This window comes from Rissa tridactyla, chromosome 9 (genome assembly GCF_028500815.1).
Source record: "Rissa tridactyla isolate bRisTri1 chromosome 9, bRisTri1.patW.cur.20221130, whole genome shotgun sequence".
Taxonomy (NCBI): domain Eukaryota; kingdom Metazoa; phylum Chordata; class Aves; order Charadriiformes; family Laridae; genus Rissa; species Rissa tridactyla.
This window is the reverse complement of record NC_071474.1, coordinates 20,762,760-20,779,949: the sequence shown is the minus strand read 5'-3', so window position 1 is coordinate 20,779,949 and position 17,190 is coordinate 20,762,760. Positions and strand designations below refer to the sequence as shown.

At 40.7% G+C, this 17,190-nt stretch overlaps 1 protein-coding gene across 1 annotated transcript in view; it reads left to right on the top strand.

Moving 5' to 3' along the window:
* Window positions 1–17,177, top strand: part of ETFA (electron transfer flavoprotein subunit alpha) — a 32,420-nt gene extending 15,243 nt beyond the window's left edge. Inside the window, exons 9-12 of the mRNA XM_054214087.1 lie at window positions 455–537; window positions 12,528–12,593; window positions 16,104–16,184; window positions 17,067–17,177. Of these exons, the coding sequence (XP_054070062.1) occupies window positions 455–537; window positions 12,528–12,593; window positions 16,104–16,184; window positions 17,067–17,105 (269 nt within the window). The 3' untranslated portion in view covers window positions 17,106–17,177. The remainder of the gene's footprint in view (window positions 1–454; window positions 538–12,527; window positions 12,594–16,103; window positions 16,185–17,066) is intronic.
* The last annotated feature ends 13 nt before the right edge of the window (window positions 17,178–17,190 follow it).

Below are 17,190 nucleotides of genomic sequence, written 5' to 3'. Positions count from 1 at the left end.
TGCCCATGTGGCGTTTTCAAGTTTACTTTGATATTTTTCTTTACAATGCCTGACTTTTGAGCTCCACAGCAGTATAAGATGGCACATGTGTTCTGTTCAAACGTGGAGGAACATTATGGGAAGACATTTATGGGAAAATCTTCTTTTTACAAAGCGACAAGAGAAAATAATGGAAATACGCCAGACTGAAATCCTTGGGTTTTAATATATGGCCTTTTGCTGCTGGGAGTAAGGATTTCCTGTTGCTTATGAAGTGCATTAGCACTTAGTATTTGGAAGTTTCAGCCAGTGGTATAGAGAGGGATTACTATAAGAGCTTTTAAGAGGGAAGTTTCTAAATACGTGCCCTTAAAGTATGGGACTCTTCAGTAAAATCCATGTGCTTTTATGGTGATAGAAATTTGGCTTGCTAATATTTTAAAAGAAAACACTGGAAATATTTTCTTTCAACTAGTTGGAGCTTCCCGTGCAGCTGTTGATGCTGGCTTTGTTCCTAATGACATGCAAGTTGGACAGACGGGCAAAATAGTAGCACCAGTAAGTATGGAAATATCTTTCATAAAAGAGCTGCAAAGTTTTCTAGCATGCATTTTCCTTCAAAGCAAATGCTTAGAAATGGGCAAAGGCTTAATACTGAGCCTAACAGGAAAATCTTAGTGTGCCCGTTGTGATACTGTCACTTGACCATGTGTTTGCAAAACTACAGCAGCAAGCTGTGATATAAATCTCTACTTTGGGTCAGTTGGAAGCGTTCTGCAGACAGTTTTGTCAGAGGTTTTGCATGCTGGGTTTTTTCATGGTCACCTGCGCTGAACCTTTTTTAGTTTTCTAAGAGCCATCATTGATACGGTAAAAGATGTCATTGCCAACATAAGCTTGACATTATATTGACATGTGGCATGATCTCTGGAAAGTTTGTTTTTTACAGGTGATTTTTTTTTTTTAAAGCTGTGGTAACTGTAACTGGATTATTGCATTATGATTGCAAAATTTTTGTAAGAGATGAAAATGCAAGAAACTTGAGAGAGAAATAATCTACAGGTGGGCTGCTAGAGTGAAATATCAAGAAGGGCGTACTCTAATGAGTGGCCTAAATGTTGGGAAATAACCTGCTGCACATATTTCCTGCTATGCATCTTGATATCACAGGGGACTGATTTCTATCCCTGTGTCTTTTTGGATCTAGGGAGGTGCCTTTCCGTCGTGTAGAAATCTGAGACTACTTCCATTATTCCTTATGACCTGGGGTAACATGGGGAAAGCGGTAGACAGATAAACCACATTGAGCCTTTGTAAATAAGAAGGTACAAATGTAGCTCATCTCAGTGTGGGGCAGAGTGTGCACTGGGATGTACTGAGATGCAATGTTCATGGATGTGAGTATGGAATTGTGACTGAGAACATGGGCAGGTATGGCAGTCTGTCAGATGCATACTTTGAGCTACGTAATTGAGTAAACAATCCACCTTTCAGTAAGCAGTTCTCTTTGATGAGTGTCTATGGCAACAGAAGGCACCAAAGAGCAACTTTTTACTTGTTAATGGTTTAATGAGACCAGAAAGGGAGAGTGAGCTAGAACTTAGTAGGGAAACTTGTCATGTTTTAACTGCTGCATTTACCAAATTGCAATAATTTCAATGATACTAAAAAGCTGTACATGTACAGATTCCTAGAGTCTGTTGTCAGTTCTGCCTGCTGGGTTTTCTTGAATAAGATGCTTTGTGCTTCTGAGTTCTTCTGTCTCGAAATGTGGATAAGGATGTTTACTGCTTTATTTTTTTTAAGTCCTCATCAGAGGCCTTCTGATGGTAGCTGTGGAGGGCTAAGTGGAGCTATTTCTAGGCACACTAGTGTTTAACGTGTAAATCTATACGATAACCAACTGCTACAAAAAACAGCTTCTGAGAAATTCTTTGATAAGACTTAAGGTCCATCTGGTTGCGTATTGTGTCCTTCCAAAATCTTGACAGCAGTGATACTAAGCTCTGCTATGCAAGGAAATTGTGAGGCTTTAGAGATTATAAATGCAACCCAAACTCTTCTTTCCGGTGATGTCTTTCTTTTGTGCACAGTATATTTTTTTTTCGGACGTAGTGCAGGACAACTGTAGCCCTCAGCATAGTACTTCCTCTTTGCTAAGGGAACATTTGTGTTTAAATATAACACACTTTCTTTTGATCACACAGTAGACATAAGGTCCAATATATTACAGCTATAGGTCTCAGCAAGCTGATCAACACTAATTCAGTAAGTGCAACTGCAACATACATGGTAATTGCAGGTTCCGAAGAAGGCAGAGTTGATTGTCGTAAGGAGGCAATCTTTAGCTGGTTGTTGCGTACCCAAACGTTTGAAAACCAGGGAGTAAGCTGAGTGTCATTTAACTGCATATTTTGAAAGGGCATGAGATGGGACTGACCATCCTTAGTACTTCACTACCCAAATATCCATTAATGAAGTGGAAAATGCTAATTTGAAGACAGCTCAGCTCTGGTTTGTGTGTCTCAAGGCTCAACAATGAACATTCTTTCCAGAGTCAAGGGCATATAAACAATTATGTTGAAACAAAAAAGACTAGTTTTTGATGAAGATATAGTGCTATAACTTGCCACAGATTGCTCGTAGCAACATGTGAAAGTCATAAGAACATACAGCCACATCATAGGATCACATCAGTGTCATCATTGTCATCTTCTAGAGGATTGTTAAAGTAGCCATTAGTCAGTCAGAACTGAGTAATGAATGTTTAACTATTGTGTCAATAAATGATACTAACTGGCACAATTGCATGGTGCTACATCTTTTTGGCAGCAGGTTGATGCATTTCTCTCTCATCTCCCTTAACAAATACTTATTAAGTAGTGAGTTATGTAGAGTATTGAAAATTATATACTACTACTTTCAAATTATTCAAATATTTCTTCTGGATCTTAAAATACATACAAGGGCAGCATATAGTGGCTTAGAAGTATAGAAAATATTGTAAGTTAATCGTAATGAAAGAGCAAGTTGAATTGATACTAAGCCCCTAGAATTGCTGGTGACCGGAATTAATTTTTCAATGTGCTGGATAGGTATCTTAAATATGAGGCTGTTTAAAGCTGCAAATTCTTAACATCATGTTCCTAATTCTACTTCACTGTCTTTTTGGTACTTCACCTAGAGAATTATTCTGTGCAGTGGAAGATAGAGTTCAGTTACAGAAGGAGTAGAACTGACCTTTCTTGATCAGATCACGATTATGCTGGCTCTTTTAACAATCCTCTAGAAGATGACTGCTTTTCTTCCTGTAAGGTATGTTTGATATCATTAGTTCAGGGGTAGATCATGCCGTTTTATCTGGAAAATTGCAAAGCAGCTTTGTACGTTGGTTGGTTATATTAGCTGAGACCTGAGTTTTGTGTTTAGTGTTGAACTCCAGCTGACATGGCGCATGCCTTCCTGGGCGTGGGGGTTTTAAGCAGGGGAGGAATCTTGGATACAAGAAACCGTTGGAGTTTGAGACATACTTGCTCTCCTGTGCAGCTGTTAGTTTCTGATGGGAAAGTATCTTAGCATATGCTCTTACTCTTCTATTAATAGTCTCTCGCCCAGTCTCAGTGGAGGATTGGAATGCATTGTTTTTAAAGGACTCTGGAATTGGGTCATTTTTGAGACTACAGAGGGAGAAGAGATAGTTACAAGCTCAGGAAGAGGGGAGGTGCTTCCACTGCTGCTTTTTGTGTATGACTGCTGGGGAGTGTTTCTGTGCTGGTCATTGGGTAAGAAGGTAATAATCTAAAAGATCTGCTTCTTTCTACCCTTGTGCGTTTGATCGTGGATTTGGTGAAGGAAGGGTAATTTTCGGCATTGGTCCTTCAGTAATTCGGTAACTGGCTTCAGTTAAGAGTGCAGCCCAGACAGTGCATCACAGGACACGAGAACCTCACAGCCGCAGCGGCTTTCCTGAAATGCTGATGTGTTAATGCATGAACAAACTGTCAGTTCAAGAAACAATTGTAGTTTGTTTTGCTTAAGTAATGAAAGAAGGCAGTTGATTAAGGAGCACAAATTTCACCTTCTTTCAGTTTGAGAATTAGTTCTGTACAGTACATCTACACTTCCAACATAGCCTTGGATCTCTAAACTTTGATGCTGGAATTTATGCGTTTTGTTGGGTTTTGACTTGATCTGTGGTAGTTTTTCTTTTGTATAATTCTATTCCAGTTGCTAAAATGTTTGGTGTATTATTTTTGTTTCTGTTAGTAGCTTTTTTTACCTGTTGATTTCAGGTGATTGCAGCTCCTGTTTGAACGTTCTGTCTTATGAAAGAGAAGGCTGATGTGTATTATTTGATGAGATGGAAGGAAGGAAATTTTTAGGCATAAGTGGATATATTAAAATATAAAATGTTACCTTCCTAATTAAAAAAGCAATTTAGTATATTCAATGTTTTTAATCAGTGACAACCATTTTAGGAACTCTTTTTTTTTAAATTAGAAGCCAGTTGTTTTCCACTATTTCTTATATGCAGGTGTTCTGCAGAAAAATGAAATTCAGTTTTCAGATTAAGCACTGTATCTAGTTTCTGTTTAAGAAAAAAGCTCTTTTAAGAATGTTCAAATTAGTTGGTTTTGGATAAAAATATCCTTCACATGAGTGCCTACTGTTAAGTATTAGTTAAGTATATCCAGTTAGAAAATACTAAATTCCCTGCACAAATCAAGCCTCCCACCACCACCCCAGAGTAACTGCTATTTTTAGGTAAGAAATTTCAAATAGTCAGGGGCATTAGTCTTCATAGTAAAAATCTTCCCAGTTCTTTCTATCTCATTCACAAAAAAAAAGCAGGAAACAAGAACAAAAGGGAGGCAGAGAAGAAAGAAGGTAAATAATGTTTCTCAGTTATTTAAAACTTTTATAAACGGAACATGAATGCTTCATTTTTTAGTTCAGTATTAGCTTTCCTTAGCCTAGGTATAATTACCAGCATTTCTAACATAGAAAGAAATATGTAATCTTTCTCATGAACTTCCATAATTTGTCTAATATTTAAACAAAAAAATTCTGACTATTGTGAGAAAAGGAAAGCAACTGCAAAGCAACTGCTGTAAGCCTTAAGTAGCTTCTGTTAATTTCTGAACTGTGACCTTTGCAGTACAGATTTGCAAGGAAGGGACGTATAGGGGATGATTGAATGCCTACAAATAGGTGTCTAATGCTATTTTAGCCACCTGGGATATAAAAAGTACGTTCACAGGGCTGGTAGTTATTGTGTGGGACCTGGAGACTTCCTTCTGGAAGAGCATCAGAGCATTCAGATGGGAAATCCTACACTGTCTACAGTGCCACTAGGCACCTATGTTTGGACAGCCAAATTGTTCCCATGGCCTCACAAGTTTTCCCTTGTGTCCCAATCCAATTATATTCTCCCTTCAGTTTTTGAAGGAAGATGGGGTTGTATTGGGATTATCTTGCTCTCAACTTCAACCCCCAAGAAAACAAACAAAACCTCAGTGGCACTGTGAGTTGTTTTTTTTTTTGGGGTTTTTTTATTTTTTTTTTTTTTTTCCAGAAAGTCTGCGTCATTTTAGGCTGTTGGGATCCTTGTGAAGGATCTGCTGCTGCCTGAAAGGCATCCTTCTAGTTTAATCTCTTCAGAGTTTAAATAATCACTCTTTTAATTTATTTTATTTTCATCTGTTGAAGTCTGTGTTCTTTTTGGGGTCCAGTTCTATAACTGCTTTAGCTTTCTTTATAGGTTTTCCTAGCTGGCAATAGGGAAGATGTGGCCAGACCAGTTTCACAATTGTAGGACTCAGGGTGTCCATCTGGGGTTAGCCATCAGTGGACCATGGCTGGAAAGCCTCACCTTTGCCATCTCAGACTTTATTGCGAGGTTTTCTTCTTGAGGACGGTACGGTACAGAGGGTGCATCCAGCAGGGAAAGCACAGCCAGGCAGAACTCCTTTTTTTTTTTCCAGGTGGTCAGTTGCTGCTGTTTTGTTACTTTCAACATTGGGCACAAAATACTAACAGGCAACAAGAAACTGAGATGGAAAACTCAGGGAGGCAGAAATTAGGAAATGTATGATGTAGTGACAATTGATATTGAGTTAGATGATTGTGCTAGAAATGTGATACAATTGCACAGAAGGCAGATGCGTTTGGATATTGCATGTGCTGAGAAACCTCGGGTGGGGAATGCAGATGGGAATTCAGTGTAGTTCTGATATGATCGCCAGGAGTAAGCTTGCTGACCTGCTTAGCTTCAGTGCTTAAGCTTCAGTTTCGTACCAGAGGGTCTCTGAACGTAATTGCAGGAACTTCAAAAGAGAGGCAGATTTACAACTGTCAGGAATTGACGGTAATAATGAGGGAAAAAGAGACATGTTAAAGAGGTGCAGCTTCAGTTGAGATGCTGAAGAGTGAGGTCTTGGTTCAGTTGAAAGGCACCAAAGCTGTGGAAGAACAGGAACAACTCAAGGTGTTGTATTAGGTAAAAAATGCAGGAGTGGGATGAAATTGGAAGCAGGAAAAGGAAAGCTGAATGTCAAGGAAGCATTTCCTGGTGGAGAGATACACGAAGGTGCAGAATGGTCTACAGATCAGTGGAATTCCTGTTGCTCTGCTTCTCTTACAAGAGGGTGGGACACTTTCTGAGCTTGTCTATGCCCCAGTATTTTACTAGGCAGTCCCTTTCACTGCAGCGAAGGGCTTCTTAGCACTTAGTAGTCAGTCATCTTCTTGCTTTGGGAGTAGCAGGAAGGGAGAAAGACAATATAATGTTATTTACATTTTTCCTGTGTTTCATATTGCTTTGTATTTGGTAGCAAAGCAATCAAATACTTCACTTAGCCTGGTTTTGTTTTCTCGAAAATGCATGAGTTTCATTGTCTAATAAGTGGATACTAACTCTTCAGTGTTACTTCCCATCGCTTGCTTGGGCATCACTTGCTTGCTCAGGTTGGCGTATCTGTGAAGTTTTGTTTCCCTTCACTCTCTTGTGGGGAAGTGTAGGGAAAATGAAACAAGGTATATTTTATTCCAGGATTTCTGTTCCTTTTTGTTCTCTGGCTCTTACCAAAAATTACAACAGAATGAACTAATTAATTCCATTAGCTTCATGAGAAGTGTCACTCCTGTCATCTTGATTGTACTCACTTTAAAAATGTTCTACTCCTTGCTTATCAATTATAAGATCTTTATTACTTCCTAATGTGTTACACATACAAGAGAATATTGAGATACTAACGTTTCTCTATTCAAACATGTGGTGCATTACTTAATTTTTCCTACCTTTAGCTAGCTTCTTTGTAGGAATGTGTTATTTGTACATTACGTTTTATTAACAGACCAGCAGGTGCACTTTTCATTGTGTAAATGGCCAAGGCTGTTAGGTAGCTAGCAGATGGGAATAGCGTTGGGAAAACTGACCATGCTTGGGAAATTGTTTTTGGAATATCTCCTCTGATAATTCACTATTGTTGAAAAGTAGCTTTATAGCGGCAAACTTTAGAGAGCTATTTGTATGCAGCTGGGACTGAATTTACAGACTACCTTTCTCTGACTTGCTAAAAAGCTAAGGATTGACAACCCCTTTCATCCTGCATTATCCAGTGTAGCTTTTAACTCCAAGAAAACTATGTTCACAAATTGATGCTCTGCTCCTTTGGGGTTGGTGCAGAAACATTAAATTGTACTAAAATATTCATATGTGAGTGCATTTAGCTGAAAGCAATTGATGTGCTTTTCCCTAGAGAGAGAAAAAAAAAATTGCTGTATGGCCCTGCACTCCAGCAGACACCCTAACCACCCTTAAGAGTAATTATATAGCTTGGCTGATCAAAGGTTCTTAAAGTGAAAAAGAAACTGTAGTTGGGATATAGTTTAGTAATGTGTGCTTCTTGAATGCAATATACTCAACTGCATCAAAGTAGGACATACTGGATAACTGTTTGATATGCAGTGCAATATATATGAACTCGTGTCAAGTCAGAAAATATTTTATTGGGTTAATAGCTTGTAATTGGAAGGAAACTCTTGTGTGAAGCAATTTTCATTACAAAGATTTCTTTCTAATTTCATTGTCCTTTCACTCTTGCAAAGAAAATAAAATATCTGAGCTGCCTTTAAAAAGAGTATGTGTGCCAAAGGGGTTTATTAAACTAGCCTGTTTAAAAGCATGCCACTGGTAGGATGATAAATTGATGTACACTAAAGGTTTTCAGCGTAATTCAAAAATTGGCATAAAAATCAATAGTAGCTGACGGCATGCTTGTAAAGTGACTACCTCATCTTGTGTTGCACCTGTGGATGCACAGTAGTCTCTTACAGCAGCACTCAAAGTCACTGTAAGTTGCAACTAAAAACTGTTCTTGTGGGTCTCTTAAGCAAATGTACCTTAATTGCCCCAAGGCAGCCCAAGGCGTTTTTAAATATTCTCATAAGTAAAAATGAAGTAATATTATATACCACAAATTGTTCTATAAGTAATGGGAAGAGTCAGTATGCACAGGAAAATAACTGCATTGGTATATTGGTAATTATAATCACTCACTTATAGCACTCTTGTGACATTTATCTAAACAGCGTGTAACTGGCTGTATGGATTCTGGAGCCAGTTGTGCAGATTCATGCACGTGAAGTCTCATGGACTTGCTATAGGTGCTAATATGTAAGCTGGGTAGATTTAAAGCAGAAATAGGAGTTTAAGGGATGGCTAAGGAATATTTTTTCATTTTAATGATTAGCATACAATGACTCTCTCTACAGGACATACCACGGTCATGTTTGTCAAGAAGACAAAGCAAGGCTAGATGAATACTTCAAATAGCAAATGAGAAGTTGGATTCTTGATTTGGAATCTTGCCTTTGAATAGGATAAATGCGGAGCTTGGAGTTTTGTTTCTTTTTAGGGTTGTTGTGATACAAATCTGTGCTTACAAACTTAGAGGTCTCTGTCCGGGTCCTGGCTCCCACTGGAGTCATGTGGGATATTGTGTGGCAGGACAAATTAAAACTCTTGGCTTCTGTGCCAGTTTGCTGGCAGAATCAGCTCTGGCTGCTGCTGTAGCCCTTGTGAGAAGCCTAATGGGTGTGTTACGTGCTGATGCCCCCACCATCATATCTTCACATTACTGACGTACCCAGCGCTTTCTGCAATGGCATGTCTTTCAGTGCTTCCTGAGGGTGCTTCGCTGCCCTCTGCTTCATATGCTGCTAGCTTTTTGGTCTACCCCATGTCCTGTGCTGCCTGTTCCCTCCATTGTGCGCTTTCTCACCCTTAGCTCTCTTCTTGGGTGTCCCTTCCCCTCTGCTGGTGTCTGCTATCCACTTCAGACAAAATAAAGATTTGTGGCATGTCTATGACATGTATGGTAATTATTTCCTGTGTGAAATGAAGTTACTGCGAGGGAAGACAATTGTCTAATCTGATGTCATGCCCTTATACCACCAAAACTTTTCATTTTCCTTGACTTTAATTGCTTTTGGGACGTCATTTGTATCAGACAGTGCAGCGAGCCCCCGGTACAGAATTTGTTTGCTGTTTTGTTACACCGTTCTCCTGTGGCACAGCACTGGCAGCAGCCCTTCAGTGAAAACCTGCCTGTGCACAAGGACCGGGGAGTTGATAAATGCCGCTTCATGTCCTGGGCTTTGACGTAAGTGCCTGTAATTGTAGGCTGTGGATCAGTCACCTGACAGCAGTAATTAGAGCAGCTTCCAGGGATCCAAAAAGCAGGAACTTGGAAGTTGGTGCAAAGCCATCTTTGTTGGCACCTAAGAGGTGCGATCCAGACTTTGATTCATGCCGTTTTGTGCCTTGGCATGGGGTGGGTCTCCTGCGTAGATGAGCTCTGAGGAGCTGAGATCTCCTTCCAGACCTTAATGTGCTCTCTGCTGCGATGGCAGGCATGTCGTGTAACGCGGTTGGAAGCGACACTGCTCTGTGGTACTGATCTGCTTTCTGTTTTGTTCCCTCACTTACTTCATAGTGCTTGCGGCTGCAGTTCTGACTTGGGACTTCGAACGCTAACACAGTAGAAATGGTAGGACTCAGCAAAAGGCTTGATAGAAGTTAATGATTTCAGGGTAAATACCAAAACAAGGGTATTACCCTGAACATAACTTAGAGATCTGAATTTCTGGGTCTTTTATGACCTCTCTGGATGACTAGTTGAATTCTCTCCTTGGAGAGTACTGAACAGTCCTGAATCTTTATCATTCAGACCTTGTGGGTCCTTTGTTTCCCTCCTATGAAATTGTAGAATAGATTTAAACTAAGATTTAAGGAATCAAATCTATTTTATAGTATGAAACTATTGATAAGAAACATGCTGTCCTGTGTGTTCTTTGTATGAAAGCCTTACTGAGGTGATTTGCCGTGTGTGTTACAGCGGGGACCAGTTACCTTAGCCAGAGAGCTAAAAGCACGTAAGCTAGAAGGGCATAGCTTAGAGGCAGAAGAAAGGCTTTTTAGACAAGCCTGACGATTTACAAATGTCCTTTTAATGAAACATCCTTGTCTTTGCTAGATATTTTAATAGAACATATACATAGGCATCTGGTTCCTGGTTAGCTGGATTCTTTCCAAAGACTGAACTTCACAATGTTAAACAGACTGAGAAGAGTCTCTGGTAGTCTAGATGACTGGCACTTAATGAATTGCTCTGAAAAAAAAAATCAAATTACAGTAATGTGTTTTTAAAAAGAGCTTGTATTAAAGACTATATGATGTTAGAATAATTTCTCCTGTAACATCTGTTCTTTTATTTGGTATAATTAAAATATTGTATTCTTACCGTGAGTTCTTATATGGGCATATTATATTACGTTGCAGCTGTGGTTAAAATGGATTGACCTCCAGTAGTAATCTACTCAGTAAAATGCTATTGAGGCTAAGAAAATTCTGAGTGTCTTCAACAGCTGTGTGTTTTTGTGGAAATATATAGACTAGATTCTGTGTTTCAATTTCAAAGTAAGCCTTTTTAATAGGAAATACTTTGTTCCTGCTCTGTTGTCCCTCCCCTTCAATTTTTATAGGAGATAGCTCATGTAGAAAAGCGTAGAGAAGCTTCATAAATTTTATTTATCTATTCCTATTTAAAAACCAGTGTAATAGGTGAAATGTATAGCTGCAGAAACATCAGAAAGCAATAATCTTTTTTTTCTTTAATTGATATAATGAGTATCAGGCCTGTATGGAGAAAGCAGTCTGCGTGGTCTCCATTTGAACACCTTCATTTGCCAGCCTGTTGTGCAGGTCTGTGCCTGTTCCACAGCTGGGCTTTGTTCTCTCCGTTAAAAGCCACTTAACTGTAATGCACATCTTCAGTTGCACAGGGATAAGATTTTTTGATCCTCTTACCCTCCCTGGCCCCAGAATTAATTTCTTGAATTAGATTTGTATGTTCTTAAATATGGACTAACCTTGGTATTATTAAAAGAGAAATTCTGTTAGTATTTCAGGGTTGCATCTTTTCTAAGCATGTATAAACACCACCTTTTGATTGGTTTTGACATGGTTCCCCAACTATTTTTGTGTATTACAGTTTCCTTTTTTTGAATGAGTTGGTGAAAAGTATTTTCTTTGGTCGTCTTCTGTAAAATTAGGTAGCTAAACAGTCCAGGTTTGACTGCTACTTGGATTTGCGGTAGTGAGAAAACTGTCACAGAGCTGAAAACATACTTGGTTTTGGATAGATTATAGCCTGGATGACTTTCAGCCTGAGGGGAAAAAAAATACTTTTCTGCTGTGAATTAAAAGTATTGATATAGATCTATTTGCCTATACGTTTTCATCTATTTTGAATGTCAGTCTCTTTGGAGATGCTAGATTGGGAGCCCCAAGATGTGAAGAATCAGCGTGTTGGTGCCTTCCTGGGAAGCGTTTCTTTACTCATCCCGTGTAGGAGTCGACAGTGAATGGGGGAAGAAAAGCTTTAGGGCATGTGGACACTGAGGGTTGGGGTAAATAATAGAACTATCGCTACAAGTGCAAGCCTACTTCACTAGCCAAAATGTTTTATCCTGCCACACAGGAAACTTTTTAAAGGTTTAAACACCTGAATTTCAGCTTTGTGCATTCTGTCTTATTTAAAGGATCCTAGAGGCTTCAAACAAAAAAGCCTAGGTTTTCTCTTTAGGTGGCTGCATTATCCGTTTATAGGTTATCTTGCTTAATATATATTTGCGTTGGGAATCTCCAGGGTCATGGGTAGCACTGATTGCCCTGTCCTCGAGCTGAGCAGTGTTTTATGTTTGATGCAGATCTCTCTCTTTTTTCCTTTTTTTTTTTTTTTTTTTTTTTCTCCCCTCCCCGTCCCCCTCATCTGTCTTTGCCAGATGCTCCTTTGGGATTCTCCTTTCACGGTTACATTACATCCCCAAGTGGGGAAGGGAACCAATCATCAGATGCCTTTAATATTGAAAACTACTGTAATGTAAAAACTACTGCATGTAATTGATTTTGAGTAAAGTTTGTGAGAGCTTACTTGAAACTATGTTGTGGATACCAAAAATGTCTCTCTTTTGTTTTCTTCTAGGAACTTTATATTGCTGTGGGAATATCTGGAGCAATCCAACACTTGGCTGGGATGAAAGACAGCAAGGTATATAAAGATGGATGTGCTAGAAAAGATTTTGAGGAAGGAAATGAGTTGATTTCCTTGCTTTTACATCAGTACTTTAGCCAGTTTTCCAATTTCTTTTAATGTTAAAATTGCCAGTTTGTTTCTTTAAAACACGCTAGCCCTCTGAGCCGTGCCAAAAAAAGGTATTGTGGCAAAACATCTAACACAGTAGAAAAACTGGTAAAATAAGTGGTAAGTAGAAGCAGCTAGGTGACTTTGTTTATTAAAAAAACCAAAACACGTGCCTGAATTCTATACAATAGTTCCATTTGCATTTATTTCAGAGTATGACATATTAATTCATGCATAACAATGTGCAATCTGAATTATGAACTTACTATTCCATAAAGTAAAAGATGTCTGTGACATTCCTGCATTTAGCCATTCAAATGGAAACCTATTATAAAACAGCAGTAAAACTTTAAAAGGTTTAACTCATTAGTTGCCAAAGCAAATAATCCGAAATTGGAATTGCCAGTGTGGTGCATTTGGAAAGAGGAGCAGAATTACCTGCTGAATCATACTATCAAATGCCAAACAACTGTAGCTTGTCCTGCCTCCCCGCAAGTCATTTTTGAAAAACGATAATATATATTTTTTTCTATATCCAGGGAATGAACTTAAGCTTTCTGGCATAACCAGAAACCAAAGCCAGAACTTTGAATATCTTATAAAACTGAGGAAAGGGTTTGCAAAACTTTACAGGCAGATCCTTGTGTTTAACCGATAACAGACGAGTGAGTTCATGTGGCTGGTAATTGTCCTCACAGCCAGCCGGTGTGGTAGGATGATCTGTGCTTTCTTACAATTAGTTCTTTTTGCATATATTACTTAAATATTTTGGGGAAGAAAACCATATAAGCTATATTTGGGATACAGCACCCTTTTTGGGACCTCAGTCTTCTAAAATCAGGGACTCAAGCAGTTGACACAGTGGAGAAAAACCAACCATAATTAGAAATTAAGGATGAAAGATGGGCAGGGATGAAGGTCGCTGTTGAGAAGTGTGAGTAGTGTGTCTGCAGCAGGGTATTCTCACTGCTCTCAGGAGAACAGCATCCCCGTAGTCTCTTCTACTCGCAGTGCAGCAAGAGGGAGACAGCACGGGAGTCAGCGAGAGCGGCACTCATGTGGCACTGCCAGTGGGCTCCTCGGCTCCCTCGGGACTATGCTGGTGGCCGATGGGCCAGAGTATGAGGAGTGTCTTTGTGCCGAGGTGTTTAGTCTCCAACTGTGCTTTTGGGTGAGGGAGGAGGTGGGCAGGTGGGATTAGCATCAGCCCTTGACTGAGAACTGTGTATTTAAAGCTGCTTAAAACTCGAGCTGGCCTTGTTTGTATTTGTCTCCTGCCTTATCTCCATTAAGACTACCAGAAATACTGGAAACCTGTTACTTTATGTGCCAGAATTTCCTTTGATATAAAAATACTGAGCAGCAGTGCCCTGATTGATATTTTGAGATGTTCTTTTATAAGGACAGATGAAATTTGTCAATCTGAGATCTTTCATTTCTCCCACATACTATAGTTTTTCTAGTGTAAACAAATGTGTGTATTGTGAAATTCGCTTTCACTTACTTGTGTTTGAAATGTGTTCTGCTTTCCTTTTAGCGAAGGCACATAGGTGGGGTAGTTACTGAAAAGATCCAGTTTTTAGAAACATAAAGAATTATGCAGCTGTGGGAGCTCTCTGGAGTGTCCCCCGTCCCTCAGCACAGTTACCTGGCATTGTGAACTCGTACACTTCAAGATACATTTTCCAAAGTAATCAGATGCTTTCTACCAAGTGAAATGTATAATTTATTTGTCCTTTTACAGCAAGGTAGAAAATGCAGCTTTTGAGGAGACCTGAAGAATCGTTGTTGCTTTCTTTCCTTATTTTTGATTCCCTCATGAGGTAGTTACAGTAGCTTTTCTTTCTAAGAGATGGAACTTGCAAAGTTCTGTTGCAGCAAGGTGATGCTTTTGCTTCTTACCGTGGGAAGGCCAACCGAGCGATGTGGTAGAGAACCAGATCTTACTAAAAAGTTACTTCAGCTAATGGAGACAGAGGAAGGACGGGGCTGCCAAACTAAAGCTTAAGACAGTTTTGCAAGCAACTGGTGTTAATTATTTTTGCGATAGGGACAGAGCTGGCAGCCCACAGGCTGTCACCAACAAGTGGCCTCAGCTGGCCCTCAGCATTGGCCCCTGTGGCCTCACGCCCCTGTGAACGCTTCTGCAAAGGGCCTCAGAGTATAATTAGAGAAAGTCTTGTTTGTGCTAATATCTTCAGGTGTATCACAGCCTGGATTTTGCTTCCTGCACTGTAGAACTGCCAGAGGAGGCTTGTATTTGCAAATGGGGTAACTGAAATAAAACCAATACAACTTCGGGAAAAATATTTCAGGGGAAGCATTAGGGGAATACTTGCAGGTCTTTGCTTACAAGCTGGCAGGAGGGCAGCAGCGCTCTGCTGCAGGTACGTCCTTGTGTGTGTGCTTTGGCCTTCCTTTATAGTGAGTCACAGGATACAAACGACCTGCGAAGAAGAAACACTTCTGTGGGCCTAAAAACACAGGATTTGCAGGCTTTTATCTTTGACTTACGGCCACTGGCGTGTGCTGCTGAGCCATTAGTTTTGTTGGACTTCAGGGGATTCAGGGGAGGGAGTAAAACAGAGACACGTGAACTGTGGGTACCAGGGACCAGCAGGTTAAGCGTTGGGCTGGAGCTCTCCTGAGCAGGCTGGTTGCCTCGAAACAGAGCTCACACGGGCAGCATTTCGGTTGAAGGGCCGTATGCGGAGTTGGGGGCTCAGACCCCTGCTTGGGGTAACGCTCGTTTTATGAGCTGTTGTCTTTTTTGTCGTCCTGTGTCCCTGTCCCACTCCCCCCCCCCCGCCAATCCTTTTTGGAGTGCTCCCCATCCTGTTGTAGATTTTGATGGGGACACCCACGCTCGTTTTGCTGGAAGCTGTCACGGGCATTTACAGAGTGAGTTACTTGCGTGGCAGAGTTTAAACCAAGAAAAATATTTTCTGGACTGTTGTATGGAATTTTGATCATGTCCATTTTTCTGCTGTGTGACAAACTCCATGATATGGCCCATAGTAAGTGCCGAGGCCTTTAGGCATGGCTTTATTGTACTTGATTTAAATGCCACCTTTCAGTTGTTATGTCTGTAATGGTATGGCTTTAGATCTTGCAGATAATCTGTTGTGGTAATTTTTTGTCTAGACTCTTTTCAACAGGTTGTCCCTGATGTATGGAATGAGCAGGGGAGGGAGGGGGGTGTGTCTGTCCGGCTGGGTGCGTGTGTCTGTGTGTGTTTGTTCGTTTTTAAGGTGGAAAGGAAAAATGTTAAGTGCTGCAATCTGTATCTTCTGCTTCGGGGGGCTTGGAGAGAATTTAGCCCATGTTTCCTAGACAAGGCTTGTCAACCGTAAGCCAGCTGTAGATGGTAATTATATATATTTATATATTCACATGGTGCTCTACTGTTGCTTGCAGACCATTGTTGCTATTAACAAGGATCCAGAAGCTCCCATTTTCCAAGTGGCAGACTATGGACTGGTGGCAGACTTATTTCAGGTGAGGCTGAACTTGCAGATGCACAGGATAATGGTTTCAGAGATGTAATGATAGCTTAGATAATACACACCAGTAAGGGTTGTTTTGTTAAAGAACTGGCTTTATGATTTCATTATTTTCAGTCTCCAAATTCAAGCCCTGCAAGTAGATGCTGTCATGTGTGTTGGGGGGGGGGGGGGTCACACTGGGCTGCCTCTATTCTGGTTTCCTGAATATGAACCATCTTGAGCAATAACTGTACATAGGTCCTTACATGTATTTTTAAGCTTCATAAAATATAAAAGTAGAGTTGGCAGGAGGAGTTCTTATTTTTGCCTGGGCTTGCTGCCTTTCTGACGCCCATGAGGAACTAACTTAGTGTTCTGTCTGGGAAGTCTGTGCTGCAAGCTAGCCCATGGCCAAGTGCCCGTGGCTTGCATGTGCGAGCCACCCATGTGCACGGCCACACGTGTGACGTGCGGGAGCTTGTGGTGGCTCTGGGAGGCGCACGCAGAAACTCTGCCAGCACTTAATGCCATTCCTGAACTGATGCCCGCTGGCTCGGTGGCAAGCACGGGCCTTTTCATAAGCCAGAGACAAAGTCACATTCTGAAGAAACACCATGTAGACAATTTCCTTAATAAATTTTGTACGAATGCATTATTTCCACCTAATGGAAATGTAGCTCTCTTAAATAATTAAGAGGCTTTATTCAGCAGGAGAGAAGTGGGGAGTGCTGTGAGCTGGGGTGACCCACAGCCCCTGGAGTGCTGTGCTGGGCATGAGGGGTGGGAGGGTGGGGAGGGTGACGGGGCGGGGGGGGGCGGGTGCAGCACATGGAGAGTTTGGGGGGGGGGGTGGTCTGAGTGAGAGCACACACTACCCCAGCACTGGTGCTTGCAGGCGGTGCCGGAGATGACAGAGCTGCTGAAGAAGAAGTGAGTGCTGCTGATGGACCCTGCCTCTGCAGTTGGGGTGTGGGGAATAAGGGCAAATAAAGGATTGTACTGGAAAGAGGTGGGGTCAC